Source organism: Coenobita brevimanus, chromosome 21 (assembly GCF_032717465.1).
Source record: "Coenobita brevimanus isolate Jiangsu-jjx chromosome 21, ASM3271746v2, whole genome shotgun sequence".
NCBI lineage: Eukaryota > Metazoa > Arthropoda > Malacostraca > Decapoda > Coenobitidae > Coenobita > Coenobita brevimanus.
The window spans coordinates 29,702,557-29,722,008 of NC_136974.1; the positions used below are offsets into that span (position 1 = coordinate 29,702,557).

General features: G+C 41.4%; 1 protein-coding gene across 1 annotated transcript in view; it reads left to right on the forward strand.

Moving 5' to 3' along the window:
- Trhn (tryptophan hydroxylase) overlaps positions 1 to 18,964 on the forward strand; it is a 63,092-nt gene extending 44,128 nt beyond the window's left edge. Inside the window, exons 8-17 of the mRNA XM_080266588.1 lie at positions 1,211 to 1,278; positions 3,229 to 3,279; positions 5,597 to 5,695; positions 6,576 to 6,622; positions 8,772 to 8,907; positions 11,877 to 12,003; positions 14,760 to 14,798; positions 16,278 to 16,468; positions 17,566 to 17,722; positions 18,881 to 18,964. Of these exons, the coding sequence (XP_080122714.1) occupies positions 1,211 to 1,278; positions 3,229 to 3,279; positions 5,597 to 5,695; positions 6,576 to 6,622; positions 8,772 to 8,907; positions 11,877 to 12,003; positions 14,760 to 14,798; positions 16,278 to 16,468; positions 17,566 to 17,722; positions 18,881 to 18,964 (999 nt within the window). The remainder of the gene's footprint in view (positions 1 to 1,210; positions 1,279 to 3,228; positions 3,280 to 5,596; positions 5,696 to 6,575; positions 6,623 to 8,771; positions 8,908 to 11,876; positions 12,004 to 14,759; positions 14,799 to 16,277; positions 16,469 to 17,565; positions 17,723 to 18,880) is intronic.
- The last annotated feature ends 488 nt before the right edge of the window (positions 18,965 to 19,452 follow it).

Below are 19,452 nucleotides of genomic sequence, written 5' to 3' on the forward strand. Positions count from 1 at the left end.
ACCCACTGGACCTATGTTCTTCCCTGGGTCCACTTTCCCAGGGATATATTCCTCATGACCTATTTCCCTACTATCCACCCACTCTCCCACCCCCTTAACCTGCGCGCGCGCGCACACGCACACACACACACACACACACACACACACACACACACACACACACACACACACACACACACACACACACACACACACACATCCTGTCCACCCACTCCCCCTGCCCCACTACGCTCCCCCTGCCCACCCACTCATCTTGTTGAAGCTAATATTATTATAGCTGTAGGAGAAGTTAAAACTCAACGGCATACTGTCCACAGGGCATCCATGTTGACTTAATCAGTTACAGTTAATTCTACATTTAGCTGTCAGGGCTGCCACATAAGCAACTCTAAACCATATCAATAACTCCCACTAAAAGTTATCCATGTTACCTCCTCCTCCTCCTCCTCCTCCTCCTCCTCATCATCATCATCATCATCATCATCATCATCACCATCATCATCATTCTATTTCGCTCTAATAAATGGGATGGGTAGGATATAAAAAGAAGTAACAGGAATGCGCAAAAGGAGAACTGTGAGAAGTGTATCCAGTAAGTTCCTAAGGAAATTATTAACATATTTTTACAGTAGGCGTGTATTATGGCCATTTTTTTTTTTTTTTTTTTTTTTATCGGAGGGAATATCTGTGGTTGAAAAGATTAGGAGAAAATACACTGAGGTGGTTTGGACATGTGGAGAGACACACACACACACACACTGACTAAGAGGGTGTATGTAGGTGAGGTGGAGCGAGGGAGAGGGAGGGGTAGACCGAGGATGAGGTGGAGGGAGGGAGAGGGAGGGGTAGACCTAGGATGAGGTGGAGGGATGGAGTAGAGAGGTACATGAGGGAGGGGGGGGTGAGTTGGGGGGAGGGTAGTCAAATGGTGGGTGACAGAGTGACTTGGAGGCGTTTTGTCTGCGGCCACCCTTTGCGGGATTAGGGCGTCGGGCTATAGATAGATAGATAGATAGATAGAATATCTATGAGGTAATTATGGAGGTAGATCTTTGAACACACACACACACACACACACACACACACACACACACACACACACACACACACACACACACACCTATCTATTTCTCACCCTCATCATATTTTCCTTTCTTTTTTTTTATGCCCTTTATAATAATCTTCCTTGACATTAACCTTTGACCTCCAGGGCTTCAAGGACCCCGTCTACCGGAAGAGGCGTCAGGTATTCTACGACCTCGCTATGAGTTATAAATTGTAAGTAGCCTCGTACCTCCACAGGCATTCTGGTGATTACTGATGGTGAGATGTGGTGATGTGGTTGTGGTGAGGGTGGTGGTGAAGCTAGTGATGAGGTGTTTGTGAGGGATTGTGATGAGGGACTGAATATTGGAAGGATGCAATGTGTTCTGGTGAGTAGTGGTGGTGAAAGGTGGTGACTTGGTTGTGGTTAAGTGATGAGAGTGGTGGTGAAAGTAATGATGAAGTGTTAAGGTGTTTGTGAGGGACTGTGATGAAGGACTGAATATTGGAATGGTGCAATATATGGTGATTGATGCAGTATGGTGGTGAAAGGTGGTGATTTGGTTGTGGGATTTGGAGAGACTTGGTGGTGAAAGTGGTGATGAGGGGGTGGTGATGAGGGGTAGAAATACAAGGCTAAATAATTGGTGTAATATAATCTGGTGATGATGGGAGATGTTGAAGGGTGTTTTGTAAAGTGATGAGAGTGGTGAAGGAGGTCTTGGGTGTTTTGGAGGGACTGTGGTGAGGAGTTACATTTGAAGATAGTGTAAGGTGATAGCGATGGTGTGTTAAGGTGATGAGGAGTAGTTTTGGTGATGGAGGAGGGTGGTGTTGGGATGATGTATGGTGATGGGAAGGGTGTGTTAAGGTGGTGATGAGGTGTTGTGGTGATGAAAAGTGGTGTTAGGATGATGCAAGGTGATTGTGAGAGAGTGATAAGGTGATGATGAGGAATTATGGTGATGAAAAGTGGTGTTAAGATGATGCAAGGTGATGGTGAGGGTGTGTTAAGGTGACGAGGGATTGTGGTGATAGGAAAGAGGTGGTGTTAGGGTGATGCAAGGTGATAGTGAGAGTGGTGAGGTGATGATGAGGTATTGTGGTGATGAAGGAGGGTGGTGTTAGGATGATAGGTGATATGGTGAAGGGTGATAAGGAGGGATGGGAATGGGTCGGAGTGATAATGATGGTGTGGTGTTTTATGATGCATGGTGGTAGTGAAGGTGTGTATAAAGTTGATGATGATAGGGCTGTGGTGAGGGGAGTGGTGACAGGCTAGTACTTATAGTGGTGAAGGGTGATGAGTAGTGATAGTGAGTAGGTGCAGAGATGATTGTAGTGAGGGAGGGATGGTGATGAGTATGACAGGGAGAGTTAGTGGTGATATTGAAGGGCAGGGATACTGTTAATGGTGGTGGTGTGTGGGTGTGGTGATGGTAGTGAAGGGTGGTGTAGAGGATCGTGGTGAGGTGGTGGTGAATAACTGCAGTGATGGTGATGAGGTATTGAGGAGGTAGTGATGAGGATGATAAGAAAGGGTTCTGATGCTTGTAGTGATGGTGGTAGTGAGGGATGGTGATGAGAATGATAAAGTGGAGAGAGAGAGAGAGAGAGAGAGAGAGAGAGAGAGAGAGAGAGAGAGAGTTGGTAGGAATGAATAATTATGACATCAGTGGCTCTACGGTTCCACAAATCTCCATGAAATCCGTAATAATTAATCCCCGTAATAGAGTTTCCTTTCAGCCTTTCATTTCACTAAGAACCTAATGAAACAGATGACCCGGGCTGTAAGCAGATTAAACTATTGATATTACTTTTATTTACGGTCATAATTTAATGCTGAAAGAAAAGGTAAACAGATTCCATGAGAGGAGGATTTTTTATTTTAATCTTACCTGAATTTAAAAGTTTGATTTTTGCAGATACCGTATTTTATTTATTTTTCATATTAATAGTTTGGGTAAAATTTATATATAATTTGAGCTGTTAGACATTATACAGATTAAACTTTCAAATTCGTATCCACCAGAGAACAGAATATCTTCGTTTTGACTTCTGATTAAATGATGTGTGTCGATAATAATAATAATAATAATAATAATAATAATAAATGGAGAACTTACTGAATCCTAATTTCCTTTCTTCCTCTGTGCTGCCTGGTCCTCGGCGGATCTCCAACAGTGGCCAGCCGATCCCCAGGGTGGAGTACACGCCGGAGGAGATCAAGACTTGGTAAGAATATTGAGGTTTAACTTTTTGAGCGGTTTATATCTCTCAGCAAATAATATGGTGTTAGCCTAAATAAAGTTCCTAGGTGCACCAGTAACAGAGATTTGTGGATACTTGTTTTTTTATATATAATCCCTTGACTGCTAGGATTTTTCTTTGTTACAAAAAATTGCCTGTTTTTACGCTGAATAAATAACCAAGACTATACACTGCAACAAAAGGGTGAAACTTGCGGCTCACGATCAAGTCAACCCAGATATAATACTTCAGATAACGCTGGATGATTATTTGGTGGTGAGCGAGACATACAAGCCTGTGTGTGTTTATGCTGTGACCATTCTCTTTCTCATAGTCGGGATAACTGCATTATTTTATTCCAGTTAACGGTAGACGATTTTATTGAGGTTAAATATTAAAAGCATTGAAATTATTAGCCTGCATACTAAGGCACCACGTAAATGAGAGCAGGCATACTTTCTTCTTTTCCGGTTGTTATATTTGTTCATGAAAGACATAAACATTTCTTGGGATGAACCGAATTAATTTTGTTTTTGTTTTTGTTTGCGGTCGATGAAATTTCGAAGAAGGACATAAATATTCACCTCGTCCTCAACATTCCCAGTAAAGGTAAATGGGGAAAAGTGTGTGATGAAAAATTTTGCATATCACGTGTAGAGGGTTTTCATGTGACGTCATCAAACCCAATGTCCTCCATGGCAGTATGTAAACAGCACACGCAGTTGGCCTCCTTTCATTCTCTACGTAAACAACGGTATGTTCTCGCCGCGTCCACAGCTGTCATAGGAATGATCGAGAGAAACACTTACAGTACTACAGGTTACCGAAGACAGTCCAAGATCAGGCAGAAAACATTTTAAACCTGATAAGACGCCAATGGCTTGTTTGGCTGAATTTTATATAGTATCAGGGTCTAGTTCATTTTGTCAGGCAAGTAAAATGTTCTTCTACTTCCATCCTAAACTGCTCCTTAGTTTGTAATGATAGATGACATAGCAGCATGCTTGAGATAGTGGCTTAACCAGGTTTATAAAAATGGGGAACCCCAAGGTACTGTACAGCCAACAGTAGCCTGAGTTAGCCGTGGAGGGTTTGACCGGGAGAGCCCGGGCCGGCCAGTCAGGCCCTTGCCGTCTTCACTGGGGTCTCCCATCTGAAATTTAGGACCAAGTCAAAACACCTTTTTGGTGTTGGACGTCATCAGGATAGAGACCATCTGCTTGTAAGCGTCAAGACTTTCATAACTCTTGAGATCATCTGCTGTGTTGGGGTCTGGTGAAAATATCTCTTATATAACAATCCCAGAAAGCTCAACCCAGTCACTGGACAAATTGATCAGAAAGTACGGATCATCATTTACTGTCATTTTTCCAGCACAACGCTCCATCTCTTCTTGTTCATTCATCCATGTACACACAGGAACTCTGAGTCGATTTTTCCATGTGTTCCAGACATGATAAAAACTGAAACTCTTTCCGAGATTGCGTGTGCTGTTAAATGATGTTGGTCTCCGTCATGGCGGAACATCCAAGTTGGTGATGCCGCCAGTTTGGTGACGTTCTTTTCATTTTAATCACCCCCACTGGGTGATATTGATTTAATATTTTATCCAGCCCAAATTATCTTTCTGTCACTAAGCTATTTAGTTAATATGAAAGAAATATAGCATTAATGCTGATTCAGAAACACTAAACTCTTTCATTCAAACTTGGTCTAAAATTGTAATTTCTCCATCTTGAATGCTGATTTCTGTACATTGTTTAACACTAGAATGTGATGCTAGTCACGAAGAAGTGTTATGGAGAGTATGTTGAGCCGTAGTATTGTCTAATTCTGCCACTGAATTACAAGAAACAGCTTGCAAACTGGGAACTTTGGGCCAAGTTAAGGTGAAAGAACTATAGTACTATTATTAATTCTGCAACATCTTACCCTTTTCACCTTAACGTGACAGAGATTTTCGTCCATTTTCAATGTATTTCACGTAGATGAGTGGCATAAAAAAAAAAGACTGTTATGACTCAGCCTCGTTCCATAGCACCTCTCCGTGACCAGCATCATATTTATCTGTTGTTTCAGTTCGGAGTTTAAGACGGAGAGATGGGAATTATAGGCCAAGAAAGAGTAAAAAGGGTTAAGCATATTTATTATTATTTTTGTTAGTAGTAGTAGTAGTAGCAGTAGTAGTAGTAGTAGCAGTAGTAGTAGTAGTAGCAGTAGTAGTAGTAATAGCAGTAGTAGTAGTAATAGTAGTTGTAGTAGTAGTAGTAGTTATTATTTGGCTCTGCTTTTACTTCCCCAGGGGCACCATCTACCGAGAGCTGTTCAAGATGTACCCCACCCACGCCTGCAAGGAGTACAACAGGAACTGGCCCGACCTCGTTAAGTACTGCGGCTACAGGTGGGTTGTGGGGAGGCAGGGGAGGGGTGGGGAGGACTGGGGAGTAGAGAATGGGGTACGGGAGGGGTGGAGAGGGCTGGGGAGTAGGGAATGGGGGATGGGAGGGGTGGGGAGGACTGGGGAGTAGAGAATGGAGTATGGGAGGGGAAGGGGTGTGTAGAAGGAGGGGACTGGAGAGTAGAGGTGTAGGAAAAAAAAGTGTTGGGAAGGATGGAATGAGAGTAGGTGTAGATGTGAGTTAGGATGTAAAGAAAAATACACACACACACACACACACACACACACACACACACACACACACACACACACACACACACGGAATAAGGAATGTGAACCTGATAAATGTGGAAAATGGAGAGAAAAGGAGTCTGGACCTAAGGGATGTAAGGACTGGTTTTTTAAGGGAATGTGATTAATCTACTAAGCCAGAGAACGTAATTTCCTTTATTTTTGTCCTCCAAAGATTATTACATCAGCTTAGTAAGAGTCGCCAGTAATAAACACGCTCTTGAGTGCTTTGCCAAACCCCTCCAGCTCTAAACTTCTCCTCTAAGCTAAGTAAAATCGTCTGGTGTTAGCTAAATGAAGTAAAAGTTCGTCATCGTGTTGAAGGAGTTAATGGGAAATAATGGAGTAAGGGGTTTAGATCAATTAAAGTGAAAAAGGATGCAGTAGATTTTTTTTAACAATTTCTGAGATTTACTAGTACTGATTTTGATTTTTGGGCTTTGTTTAGAGTATTATTAAGAATATTTTTGTGTAAGTGTATACGTGTATATTTAACTTTTCACTGCTAAATTAGAGTAGTTCACATTTTCACACGGATATATTAAGAGCAGCTGTTTATTTATTTATTTATTTATTTATTTTATGTTTCCAGGGAGGACAATATTCCACAGTTGGCGGACATTGACAAGTATCTCAAGCGTAAGTAATGTTTTGTAAGTCTGACTGTCTCTATCACATTCTTCATTTGCAGTTTCATTTCGAGTACCTATAGATCCTTTCCGCCCGTGTAAGTTACTATAGTTGTTTGTTTATGAGATAATGTGTAGTATTGGTCTGGGACTGAGATGAATTATTTTAAGCCGTCTTCATTTTCACTCGCCATCTTTCACCTCACTCCCATCGTCATTCCTTTCTCCTTCCTTCATTCAGAATGCTGTCATTGCCCTATTTCTCATTCTTCCTCTGTTTCTACCCGCACCTTTTACTCCTTCATTTCCACCTTAGACGATTCCAATGCAGTTCCTCTATCTCTTCCTCCTCTGGCTTCCTCATGACTGATGTTTCTTCAGCTGATGTACTGTACTTTCTGCCTTCACTGACCTAAGAATTAACAAGGCTGACGGGCCTGTTGGGGTTCATCCCGTTGTCCTCAAGAACTGTGCTTCTGTGCGTATACCCTGCCAAGGCATACTCTTTCGCCTTTGTCTGTGGATTTCTCTTTCTCCGTCTTGCTGGAAGTTGCTCTCATTCAGTCTGTCCCGAAGAAGGGTGGCTTTTCCCAGCCTTTAACATCCTGTATTTCTAATTTTTTAAATCTGTTGTTTAAAAAGGCATATTTCTATCATAACCCTCTTTTCGATCGCCAGTATGGGTTCCACCAATGACGCTCCACTGGCGATCTTCTCACCTACCTTTCAGACTCTTGGTCATCCTCTTTTCGGGACTTTGGCGAAAGCTTTGCCATTGTACTTGACATCTTAAAGCTTTCGATCGAGTATGGCATGAATATTTAATTTCCAAACTGCCTTTTTACGGTTTCTATCCTTCCATCCGTGCAATCATCTCTAGCTTCCTTAATGATCGATCTATAGATGCTGTCGTAGACGGTCACCGCTCTTCTAGAGCTATCAGTAGTTGTGATCCTCAGGGTTCTGTACTATCACCAACTCTCTTCCGTCTATTCATCAGTGACTTTCTAACCTGTACATTTAACCCTATCCACTTATACCCTGATGACTCCACCCTTCACCTTTCCATTCGATTCCAGCAACGTCCATCTCAGCAATTACTTCAGCAATCAAGGGTTGAAGCTATGGCACATGTAATGTCTGACTTGGCTCATATCTCTAATTGGAATAAAATTAATCTTGTTTTTAATGTATCAGACTCTCAGTTCTTACGTCTTTCTACACGTCAGATCTTCCACAGGAGTACCCTCTAATTTTTAGCAATATCCAACTCAATGCTGCATCACCTATGAACATACTAGGGGTTTCGTTCTCTTGAAATTATCATGAAAAGATCATATTACCTCTCATGTAAAATCTGCTTCCAAGAGATTAGGTGTACTAAGCAAACTCTGTGCTTTCTTTACCCAGTACAGTTGTTGACTTTATACAGGGGTTTTATTCGCCCCTGTGTAGAGTACAACTCATGTGTGTATGTGTGTGGAGGGAGGAGGGGAAGATCACCCATATACAGCTCTTCTCAACAGGGTGAAGTCAAAGGCTTTTCGTCTCGTTAACTCTCCTCTTCTTACTGGTTCCGTTCAACTTCTGTTTCTTTGCCGCACTGTCTTTTCTGTCTCTACTCATTGGTCACTTCTCTCTGAACTGCCTGCTGCATCCCTGTTCCACTACGGAGGGGGCGTAGCACCCGTCTGGCAGCCATCTTTCACCTCCTTTCTGTCCAAATCTTTTAATGTAAGAGTTAACAGATACTTTCAACCTCCATGTATGCAGCAGGTCAGCTCTGGAACTAATTTTCTCTGTTTATATTTCCTTCAGCCTGTGACCTCCAGTCATTTAAACGCAGTATGTCCAGGTGTCTCGAAATGAACGGATCGCGAATTTGGCTCGCTGTTATTTGTTTCGTTAGAGGGAATAATTTATGGACTTCTGACTTTTGGTTCCGCCCTCCTTGCATTAAAAAAATACTTCCTTTCTCTCTATTCCCATCGTCGAATGACCTCCTCATCTTTCCACTCCATTCTCCAGCTTGTCCAGATTCTTGTCGTTGTCCCCATACCCCAACGCCGCCGCCACAACTAGAGTATTCCCACTAAGCATCACTAACTTCATTCTCCAACCACCGCTTCCACAACTACAGTAACCCCCACCATCCACAGGCACGACGGGGTTCTCGCTTCGTCCTGTGGCTGGGTACCTCTCCCCGCGTGACTTCCTGGCGGGGCTGGCCTTCAGGGTGTTCCACTGCACCCAGTATATCAGGCACTCGTCAGACCCATTCTACACCCCGGAGCCGTAAGTTGTGGTTGCTCTTTCTTGTGTAAGTGTGGGTTAATTTTAACTATAGCTTTTTATTTTCGGTAGTGACTGATAACTCCAACATCGTTCGGCTCTGTTCATGGCCAAGTGTAGTCATAAGATTGATTTGATTGGTAATGAAGAACAGTTATTCCTACCTCTTAACTAAAGCTCATTAACCCTTCTCATCCATCACAGCTTTGGACGCCTTCAGTAACCAGGTCACCTTTAGATTTGCTACCTGGCTTATTGTGCACCCACCCACTAGGCTTACGGTATAGACGAGGCCTATATATTTTCAAGGTGCCAGGCAGTCTCCCACTGCCCACGATGCACCACATTTTATGGAGGCCATATCCCAGTAACCAAAACACCATTTGTTTAGCAACTGTGCACATAATAGGCCTGTGGTATAGGCAGAATTTGTCTATTTTCAGGATTTTAGATCCTTCCCGCCCCTCACCCCCCACCCCCCACACACACATACACACACACATTCACAGAGTGTATATCAGTTTCCTGATGGTGTACCCAACTAGACACTCCATTGTTTAATCATTTGTTGTGTAACTTTACATGCATAGTAGGCCTATGGTAAAAGCATAGTTTACTGACTGACATTTCTTGAAAACGGTGCCTGGAGAACATGACGGCTGAAAGTGAACCCAACTCTGCTTACACCGCATTGCCTTGAGACGGTACCAGTTCTGTATATCAAAATTTTTATCTGTACATTCGCAGCCCTTTCCCCTACCTGGTCCTCCTTGCATCACCATTCAAGGATGCTGTAACAGTAATTAGTCCACCGCTGGTTCTGCTGCAGGTACATTGCACATAAAATACACATGTAATAATGTCCAGCCTTTTGATTTGCAAGGTTCAAGGATCCCCTTACTCCCAGCAAGACACCGTAAGTGGTTTCTGTATTTCAGTAACTTTTTTCCGTCTTGGGGTGTGGAATTTATACCAGTTCAATAGGCTTATGGTAAAGGCGATCTCTTGCTTTAAAAAGAATGCCCTCTACAAGCCTTAGAGTTTGTTCATGCCTTCTCTGTAACCATGCAGTCTTTAGTTGTCTTGTTATATACGCATAACCCATGATAAAGCTCTTGCCTACTGATTGCACGGTTCTACAGTAGGTACCTTCCCCCCTCCCTCCCCTCAGCACCCTCTTCCCCTCATCATCATGAGTTCTTGTGAAACTTGTGTTTATATAATGAAACCACCTTTGGCTGTACAACTCTAGACACACACTAGGTCTATGGTGAGGGCCCAGCATATCCCTTTTCAATGTTCAGTCAGGTACGCTGTCCAAGGAAATGGCCACTTGGGGATACGTTGATGTTTAGCTGTCGGTACGTGGATTGAGTCTAATCAGAATGATAATGTCATCGTAAGTGTTAGCTATAGTAATGTTGCTAGTCAGAATATCCCACTGGGAGTGACCCCCTTGCATAGATTCGATCCCCTGAATTTGACTTTTTTTTTTTTTCCGATTACGTAATGTCTTGAAGGGAAATAGGCTGACCATATACCTTTCAGTATATCGGACTCTTGTAGGCTAGCATCGGGCCCTCACACCTAGGAAGGGGTAAAATGGTACCGGTATTGTCTATTTTCGTTTTTATTTTTGCATTTTGCTTTGACTGTATATACGGTACATTTTATCTTTAGTAGTTGTTTAGCACAGGTTCCGTTGGGTTAAACAAAAATTCAGTAGGATTATTTCCATGTAAACAAGACCGGGATGATAATGGATGGTGTTTTAACGCTATACATCCGTGGTATATCATTTAGAGTTCAGGCTGGGTGGTGAATTTGTACTGCAATTATTACTCCATAGTGTAGGGAACAACACACTGCCTGTCGATGGAGAACTAACTGTATTATGGAAATTTAGGTGATATACTAATTTCTGATATTATTTTGAAAGGGTGAGTGATGAGTGTGTGTATGCATGATCCAGTTCACGGAGCAGTCTTGATAACTTCCCTTTTAGTTGCCTCTTCCTGGTTCATGATTCAACACAACCCGCTGAATTAACAATGAGACTCCTATGACACTTGTGATTTATTAGACCTGGCATCAGCTGGAACAAAATGCTGTAGTTGTCCCGATCATGAGAAGGTTAATCATAGCAGTACAATCTTAACACAGCTAAGTAAAATCGAATAAGATTAGCTGGAATAAAATGCCAGCCTAGACGCGACCATGAAAGGGTAAAGTTAGGATGATACACTGAGGCTCTTTATTCACTCTGAGGCTCTTTATTCACTCTGAGGCTCTTTATTCACTCTGAGGCTCTTTATTCACTCTGAGGCTCTTTATTCACTCTGAGGCTCTTTATTCACTCTGAGGCTCTTTATTCACTCTGAGACTTTATTACTCGTCCCGGGTATTGTTTTCACTCGGTTTGTCTGTCTGTCTGTCTGTCTGTCTGTATGTATGTATGTATGCATGTTAAACGCGAAAACTACTGTTGCGATTTTGACTATAATTACAGGGATGATCGACTATGACCTTCTGATCACCTTATTAAATTTAGGCCAAACTGGGCCAAGGCCCAGGCTGCAGGCCCCAAAAATGTAAATAAATAAATAAGTAAAATAAAAAAAGGGGGGGGGAGTTCTCCATAACTCCTTTCAAATTCGTCATATAGACATGAAACCAAAACCTAAAGGTGCATCTTTCAAATCTGCATCCTATAACATGCCTCAGTACATCAGGGGGGTCACCCCCTAATTAGCGGTAGGGGGGTCAATGTCAGGTGGGTCGGGCCCAAAATTTCAAGTGGGAATAAAATCGTCAATTTTCACCCGATTTTCCTCCAACTTTGATATGTAACATCTTTGACTAGATATCCTGTTGTGTTTATACGTCAGCACTAAAATGACTGCCGGGGACGGGTTTGCTGTGCCTGGGCACCGCTTCTTGTCCTCCATTTTTTTTTCTCTCTCTCTGCCCAGGGACTGCTGCCATGAACTGCTGGGACACATGCCGATGCTGGCCTGTCCCTCCTTCGCCCAGTTCTCACAGGAAATTGGTCTTGCTTCTCTCGGCACCAACGATGAGGAACTGCAGAAGATTGCCACGGTAAGGCGTAATGCGGGAGGTTAGTTCCTTACTTTACCGGGTAGTTCCATTTTTTTACCGACTAATTCATCTTTTTCTACTGGCTAGTTCCATTTTTCACAGGCTAGTTCCATTTTTTACCAACTAGTTCCATTTTATTACTGGCTAGTTCCAAATTTTGTTTCGACTAATTCCACTTTTTTCTGGCTAGTTCCTTTTTTCCGGATAGTTCCATTTTTCATTGGCTAGTTCCATTTTCTACCGACTAGTTCCATTTTTTTTTACCGGCTACTTCCAGTTTTTCTCCTAGTTCATCTTCTTTGTGGGCTAGTTCCTTTTTTTACATACTAGTTCTATCTTTAGTTCCAGTTTTTTTCCAACTAGTTCCAGTTTTTTGGCGGCTTTTTTTTTTTTTCTCTCACCCTAAAGCCCCTTGAATCAGGTGACTTATTTTCTTAGTTTTTTCTTTGCCAGTGTACTCTCGCAGCAGAAAGTATTAGGCACCAAATGATCGAGGATTTCACAGGGAGCGTTGTTGCTATTTATGTTTCTTCTTAGGGAAAAAATTTGTGAATGAACTGTGTATTTCATATGTTGCATAAAGTTTGTTCCTGAATGGATAGGCGCGCGCGCACGCACTCACACACACACACACACACACACACACACACACACACACACACACACACACACACACACACACACACACACACACACACACACACACACACACACACACACACACACACACACACACACACACACACACACACACACACACACACACACACACACACACACACACACACACACACACACACACACACACACACACACACACACACACACACACACACACACACACACACACACACACACACACACACACACACACACTGCAGAAATACACATGAAACGCCACTGGAGATTATTTTCAGACGTTTCATTCACTGTTTCAAAGTATATTAAAGTTTCAGACGCCTGTACTGGAGCGAGTGTACCTCCAGACGGTTTAATCAATCTTAGGAGAGCAGTAAATGGATCAGTGGAGGCTTTATCTAACCCCCTAGTTCCAAAAACCTCTTCTAAGTTGTATAAAATCGTCTGAAGGAAGCGAGGAAGAAATCGAAAAAAAAAAAATGCTTTATAGGACTGATTAACTGTGTATGTGATTTTTTTTCTTCTTTTTTCTTGATTTTGTTTTAGTATTGGTCAGTATTATTTATCGTTTGTTTTCCTAATTTGATGTCTTCTTACTTGGCATAATAACTTCTCTTCCTTACCCTTCATCACCTCTTAGCTCAAGAGATTGGAACAACATTATGTCTCTTTTTCTTGTAATTAATACCACTTTTCTTAACTTACTCTTCTCCAGACTCTATGTATTACGTTATTCATGCTTCTTATTATGCTCATTTGATTCCTCTTATTTAACTTGCTCATCCCTAGACACTACGTATTATTCTTGCTTCTTATTATGCTCATTCGATTCTTCTTATTTAGCTTCTTCTCTAGACTCTTCGTATTATTCTTGCTCCTTATTATGCTCTTTTAATTCCTCTGATTTAGCTACCTCTTCTCTGGACTCTACGTATTATTCATGCGCCTTATTATGCTCCTCAAATTCCTTCTTCTTCACCTCCTCTTCTCTAGACTCTACTTATCACGCTACATATGTTCCTTATTATGCTGCTCTGAATCCCTGTTATTTAATTCATGCTCCTTATTTTCCTGATTCCTGTTAACCGCTTCCACGTTCTTTATATTACATTAGTGTCATTTGCTTCCATCTTAAATTTCCAATGCTTTCTCTACACTTCATACAAGACGATGAGCAGGTATTCCGCTCAGGTGTTAAAACGCGATCTTTACACTTTCCGAGCTTCCTCTTACGTCAATTCAGCTTACTCATATCACTGACGTACGCGATGGTCTAATTCTCTCTCTCTCTCTCTCTCTCTCTCTCTCTCTCTCTCTCTCTCTCTCTCTCTCGTAAACGTATCCAGCCTAACGTGATTTATGCCTGAAAAATCCAGAGAAATACTACTTCAAAAACTCATAAATTTTTTCTCATATGTAATGTAAGGGTTTCTTATGTTTCCTACTAATCACTTTTCTTTTTACAGCATAGACAACACGGTACGGCACATGGTATATAGCTCAGTAATAAAATACCCTATAGAAAATAATGTCGTGTATGTGTCCCTTCCTGTAAGGTCAGCATTATCTATTGACATTTTCATTCATTTTTGTGGCTGTTGGTTTTTTCGTGTTTAATTTTTCTGGCATACTGCGAACACACCTGAAAACATGTATAATTCACTGGAGAAAAACTTTTGCCTGTAATGTCGGGGTGGGGGTATGAGAGTAAAGGTTTGGAAGAGTTTGACCATGAATCTATATTTGCAGTTAAAAAACAATCTATCTTTCATAAATTCCGCTAAAGCATATTTCTTCCTGGCCCCCAGAATCACGGAGGGGGAAGTGTGGTTGTAAATGAATGTATTTGGATTTTTTTTTTTTTTACCTTAACAGATATTTGGAACTGAAACTAGAAGTAGAAAATGTGCAAAACCATTTTTCTTTGATCACTTAAGGAAATCAAGCCGTGTATTTATTTGCATGTGCCACAATATTAGGTAAACAGTAAATATTTTGTAACAAGTTTATTATACGTTGCAATAAACCAGATCAAGTAATAGAATGAACTCTGTGTCTTAAGTGTTACCTGAATATTGTCACAGGATAACAGCTATTAATCTGTATTCTTCCTGCAGCTGTACTTCTTCACGGTGGAGTTTGGTATGTGCAAAGAGGTGAGTATGTTGGAAGGTTGTTTGCTGTGGTGTATGAAAACGATGTCATGTACAATCGCGGACAGTAATATCGACCCACTTCCCTACGATAAATAACGAGACAGTGAACAATAGATTTGGAAACTCCTTGATATTATCTTCTGAACCCAACAAACTTTTTAAAATATTGTGTAAGAGTTCCATACTTTATCGACCAAAAGTGGAGCAATATTCCTGACCACAAGTGTACATAATTGTATTCTGTCACACAAAGTAATACACCGAGTCTTTTACTGTCGCCCTTACTCATGAACAGTTTCTTATTTCACTATTTAAATGAAAGAATAAATTACTGTACTATTTGCGTCAGGTTACCCAAATTTATCCCACGTCACCTTCTCCCCTCTCATCCCTATTTTTCCTTGTATCAAACCAGTCCAGCCCTTTTCTGTCCCATCTTTTCCGTCAAAATATTATGTTGTAGTGCATTTGTGAGGGGGGTAAAAATGCAGATGGTTAGGCCTTTGAGATGGAGCAAAGATCACTAGGACTTAAATAATGTAAGAGCGAATGTGTGGGTCATGTCACTTGGCATTCTGTTCATAGTTCTCCCTCTTTCATGCTTTCTCTTTCCTTATTTATTGGATCCTACATCACTACAGTCATAGCTGGTAAATAAGGGGTTGTGATGACGTTTTCAGTGCAAGTGGCCTCTATGTACATATACCTGGATAAGAGAAACGAAATCATACGTTATATAGAGTGGGTTTGTAGCTGAGTGTAGATGAATTACTGCGTTACTTTTCGCCTGGGTCAGCCCATATCTAGCCATTCTCACCATCGCCAGCATAATCCTGTTCAAGCTGTGTTCATCTCGCACAATATCCTTTCTCTCATACCATTCCTCGCAAATCTTCTCCTTTTTATTTTATACTCCTGTCCCACCCTAGTTTATTTTTAATCTTATCCCCCTCTAGTCTTATCCTACCAATTTAATCCATTCATAATCTCTTCCCACTGTAATTTTATCCTGCCGTAATAATTTGTGACAGATATTGTAGTTAATAATTTCTCAGTGTATTATTATCTTGTTTAAATCTTTCTCAATAATATCCTGGATCTCCTCTTACCGTAATGTTATCCCTCCTTAATCTCTTTTCCTCCTCCTTTTTCTTACTTCAGTTTTATTCCACCTTCATCATTTCCCACTTATTTTGACCTTTCTTTCCCCACTGTAACTTGTCTTGTATTCTCGTTGGTTAAGTAGGGTCCCTAACACCTCTTCCTTAACGATTTATTTGTGGATATGGCTGATTGATATCCCTTTGCACGCTATTTATGCGGAGCGCTGTGATGTTGGAAGGATTTTTGTAACATAAGAGGACAGTATGGTGTAATAAGCCAGATAAGTCTGACTGGAAATGGTGTTAGGGAGAATACTGGCCTATATCCCTCCTTTAGTCTTTTCCCAGCGTGACTTGATTTTCCACGCTCCCTCAGGATGGGAACTTGAGGGTGTATGGCGCGGGTCTGTTGTCGAGCATCGGTGAGCTTCGTCACTCCCTCTCCTCCTCTGCACGTGTGGAGCCCTTTGACCCTGAGCATGTGTCTCGCGTCCCTTGCATCGTTACCAGCTTCCAGGAACAGTACTTCTACACCGATACGGTTGAGGTGGCCAAGGAGAAGCTCAGGTGAGGTATAAATAATTGTAAAGGTAGAGGAATGAGAGTAGCAATACGTATAAAAGAGAGGAGAAAAATATGAGCCTAACTCATTATGAACTTCCAACAATATTACTTCTTCATTGATGCCTCTGAGAAGGCACAGGAAGAGCTATGGTGAGGTACAGAGACGTCGGAAGATGTATACAAGAAGGAAGGGAGGAAGTGGGGATGCAGTGGGAAGAGCACTTTGTTGTTGTTTCCTAATCCTGGTCTGTCTGGCCGAGCAAGCCCGTCTACCACAGTAAGCAGCTGTGTCTGTGGGGCCGTAGTACAGGTACAATACATTACACACATTGTACAGGGATCCAGCACCCCCTTGTGGTAGAGAATGCTCCACCAAGGTTGGGCCTGGGTCAATCCTCACGGTGAGGTGTTGGAAAATATGTTTATCTCCTGGGTGGACGCCAGATCTCCTCAATCGAGGGTGCACAGTGCTACCTCATGTAGTTCCTCATCAGCAACGGGAAGAAGAAAGTAAAGGAGCATGACTAGTATTTGTACTTTCTCTCAGCACTATTAATAGGATGTAGAAATTTTCAGAGCAGATTATGTGAAATTATATAATGTTGCCGCTCACTACACACCCAAGATATGTATAAGAGGTATCAGCCTACGAGTACAGGTATAATTCATCCGTAAACATCATATGTATTCATCTGTAACATAGACTCATCCTAAATCTTTAATCTGTAGAACTTACCGGCATCCTGAACATTTACTAATGGGAATTACCTGTAGTCACACAGCTGAAGCACATAATTTTTCATTAATTATTATCCCTCCTGAAGCCGTGTGTATCATGAGCAGATACATAATTACTAAAAGTTAAATTTGCCTTACAGTGCTTGATGTGTGGTGGAAGCAATTAGTTTGCTGATTCTCCATAGTTCAGTCCAGTTAAAGAGCTTGAGGAGGTAGTCCTGTAGTTTAAATCTCTAGGATATTATTACTCCAACTCTTACATTAGAAGTCTGCTATAATATTATAAGCTTACTACACTTCAGATTTCTATGTCACACTAAACATACTTCAAATTACATTGTACTTAATATATCTGACTGCAGAGCCTATGTGTCAACGATCCAGCGACCATTTGGTGTGCGGTACAACCCCTACACCCAGAGTGTTGAGATCCTTAGCAACACAGAGAAGATTGCAGCTCTGGTATCCGAGCTGAGGGGCGACCTCTGTATCGTGCGTAACGCCCTGCAGAAGATACACGTGAGACAATGTTTTTTTGTTCATTAGATAAATTACTCTCAGATAGTAGGTATGGTTGCATTTTTTTTATTATGCAACAATGTGCTTATGTACCAAATTTATTATGTAAGCCACCACTTACTCTAACAGAAGTATATACACCAATAGTTACTTAGTAATACTTCTCTGTATATAATACATATCACAAAATATGGTGCTAGGTGGTGGCTACCATCGTCTGCTTACTTGATGTAGTGCTGCCTACTTCTTCCTTCACCGTTGTCATTCTTTTCTCTGTGTCTGCCCTCCTCTTTTCCTGTTTCTCCCAACCTTCCTGTCACTGCTCATTGGTCTTTCCACTTCAGGTAGCGCTACACTGAGTTACATGCCAAATGTTTTCCTGTAACCCAAGAAACAATATACAACACTGGGTGATAACCATACGGGATGATGTGGAGCCTACTGTGGTGTCCCTGTTACCTGGGTGGAGAGACGCAAATGTGGTATCCATCTGGTAACCAAACCTCCACACTCTTCCCCACTCCTCGTTGTGGTGAGGCATCAACCGCAAGGAAACATCGATTCACTGTAGGGGATGGTCTTGAAGAGTGGTTGCTTGCTTGCGGTTGATGGGTCTGTTCGGCCAGATAGACCGGGGTTACACAACAACATCATAAGGCAGTTTGTTTCATATTACACATAGATACACGATAATTAGACAGTTTGTATAGTGCCATATAGTAAGAGATGGTTGTAACTGAACTTTTGGGGTGGATGTCAGTTAGTACATCTTATAGACAGAATTATGCGGGAGGTCCTGATTAGTGGTAAGTACAATAAATGCACCTGAGAGTACAGCATTTACTTTTTTTTTTTTGTGCGTGCGTGTGTGTGTGTGTGTGTGTGTGTGTGTGTGTGTGTGTGTGTGTGTGTGTGTGTGTGTGTGTGTGTGTGTATGTGTGTGTAACAATGGTAAAAGACGCGTGATTTTCACTTGTTTTGTAAATGATATCTGTTTCCAAGTGTGGTGATTGATGATGTGTACTATTTGTGATGATGGGGCGTGATGGTTTGAACTGAAAATATTCGGTTGCCAATAGAATGGCCAAAAGTAAGATGGTTAGTCTTGTGTCTGATGATGTACACCAGTTGTTATTGTAGACTGATCTCTGCTTTCAGGAACATGATGAAGATGTGGACATAGAAAACTTCACCAGCATCTTGACCTCAGCCCTCAAGACGGACGATTCATCTAAGACTTGAAAAGCTCTGCCTGACATCCAACGGTTTCTCTAGATTGTACCCAGGGTCTTAGGTAATTTTTTTTCCCTCTTTTTGTTGTCTTCATTTCTTATTTGTTTTGTCATTACCACTGAATAATTTATCCTGATTATCAGTTGGATTATTTTATAGTTTTCACGTCATTAATTTAGTAGTTTTTGTTGTAACTGCCGGATATATATATATATATATTTTTGGCTCTTGTCGATTGCAGTATTTACATCTTTAATTATCTTCTTTAGTTACCTTGTCCTGTTTTGGGATATGGTCTTGGGGTCATATTCCTTATTTGTCACACTTAAATCGGTTAATTTGTGCGTATATTCATAGTCACTTTCTCTTTCCTTGTTTTGGGGGTCCTACTCCATCGTATCATTAGGCGGAAAATATGGTCAGGATAATAATTGTTTTTTTTCTTATATGGCAGGTAAAAGAGAGAGGCATACGTTTATTAGGTATTCTTGTGTTTC